The sequence below is a fragment of the Triticum aestivum genome, chromosome 2D, assembly GCF_018294505.1.
Source record: "Triticum aestivum cultivar Chinese Spring chromosome 2D, IWGSC CS RefSeq v2.1, whole genome shotgun sequence".
Lineage (NCBI taxonomy): Eukaryota > Viridiplantae > Streptophyta > Magnoliopsida > Poales > Poaceae > Triticum > Triticum aestivum.
The window spans coordinates 98,188,696-98,190,718 of NC_057799.1; the positions used below are offsets into that span (position 1 = coordinate 98,188,696).

General features: G+C 52.9%; 1 protein-coding gene across 1 annotated transcript; it reads left to right on the plus strand.

The window, feature by feature from the left end:
- On the plus strand, window positions 1-1,649 carry LOC123048917 (peroxidase 2). The gene is made up of 2 exons (XM_044471932.1): window positions 1-534; window positions 612-1,649. Exons 1-2 carry the CDS (start codon window positions 34-36, stop codon window positions 1,386-1,388), a joined length of 1,278 nt encoding a protein of 425 aa, XP_044327867.1. The 5' UTR covers window positions 1-33; the 3' UTR covers window positions 1,389-1,649.
- The last annotated feature ends 374 nt before the right edge of the window (window positions 1,650-2,023 follow it).

Genomic DNA, 2,023 nt, shown 5'->3' on the forward strand with positions numbered 1-2,023 from the left:
TCGAGCAAGAGTAGCTACCCCGAGCAGTGGAAGATGGCCAAGCTTGCCCTTCTCGCCGTGCTGGTCGTGCTCGGTTCCGTAGCCTGCCAAGCATCCGGCTACGGCTACAGCTATCCCAACACTCCCATCATACCACCGCCCCCACCGGCTACTCCTCCGCCGAGCCCTTCCCCACCTCCACCGGCTACTCCTCCGCCCAGCCCTACCCCTGGCCCTACACCGGGCTATCCTAGCCCAACTCCCACCACTCCCCCACCGGTTTCTTCTCCGACGAGCCCTAACCCACCTCCACCGGCTACTCTCCCACCGAGCCCTACTCCTACCCCGGGGTATCCCACCCCCACTCCCACCATGCCGGCGCCCCCACCGGCTTCCACCCCTGCCCCGCCTCCACCTGCCACTGGGCTCAAGGTCGGCTACTACAATGACAAGTGCCCTGACGCCGAGAAGATCGTGCTGGACGCCGTGCGCAACGCCACCGCCGGCATCAAGGCCGGGCTCATCCGCCTCTTCTTTCACGACTGCTTTGTCCAGGTACATACAGGATTGATATATAGGCCTAGTTGTGCACTGCAGGATTGAGAAGCTAACAATTTGGGCGTGGCTTTCAGGGTTGCGATGCCTCTGTCCTGCTGAACAAGGTCGCTGGCAAGCCGGATCCGGAGATGCTCGGTATCCCAAACTTGAGCCTGCGTGGCTTCGAAGTGATAGACGCGGCCAAGAAGAAGATCGAGGAAAAATGTCCGGGTGTCGTCTCCTGCGCCGACATCGTCGCCTTCGCAGGCCGTGACGCCAGCAAGATACTCAGCGGCAACAAAATAAACTTCAGCATGCCAGCCGGCCGCTACGACGGGTCCGTGTCCCTAAAAGATGAGACCCTCCCCAACCTGCCACCACCCTTCGCCAACCTCAAAACCCTCACACAAATGTTCGCCACGAAGGGACTCAGCCAAACCGACATGGTTGCGCTTTCCGGCGCGCACAGCATCGGCCGCTCGCAGTGCTCCTCCTTCCGTGACCGTCTCCAGCCGCCGGCCAACGACAACTCCACCACGTCGATGGACGCCACGTACGCTGGGAAGCTGACCCAGGACTGTCCCGCCGGCAGTGATCCCACGGTGCCGCAGGACTACAAGACCCCCGACGTGCTGGACAGCCAGTACTACAGGAACGTGAAGGATCGCAAAGTGCTCTTCACCTCCGACGCAGCGCTCATGACGTCACCAAAGACCAAGGAATTGGTGGAGAAGTACACTTGGTGGTTGATCGGAGATTTCTTGTGGTACAGACATTTCGAGGATGCCATGGTGAAGATGGGCAATATCGAGGTGAAGAACAGCACCAACGGCCAGATCAGGAAGAAGTGCGGGTTCGTCAACGAGCCCTAACACCGGTTGATCATCTCTCCAGGGTGGAGACTATCTATTCAGTCGTGCTTTTTGGGTGTGCCATTCCGTCTTCCTTAATTTCTAGTTTACTTTTCACTAAGGTTTTTTGCTTGTCGGTTCATTTCCTTCATTTGTGCTATAGTCCTTGTTGTGCCACTAGCCAACTACGTAACGGCAATACTTTTCACTGAGATTGAGGAATTATTTTTTTTTCTGTTAATCATTATTTATCAATGGCAATATATATCTTCTCTGCTGTAACATCCTTAGGTATGCGTTATCCCTTCATGCAAAGACACGATACTCAGCCTAGAGTGTGTATGGTCAACCGACAAGTTGCCTGATATCTCACAATTGATACTGGCCTGGCCAACTAGTAGCTGCATTATAAAATAATAAACTACCGATAGCGAATAGTGACTCATTGATTTAGAACAGTTCTACCAATTCTAAGTGGTCCCGAAGGTTTTTTTTAATCTCATTGATTTAGAAAAGTGTAACTTTACTTTTATGAAAATGCATCCTGCAACAGGGTAAACAAAAAAGGTGTGATAAAGTATAAGAGAAAATCTGAAAAGAAAAATTTTGTACGAATCTCCATGCAAAATTAAAGGACTATAGCATCGACTGAGACA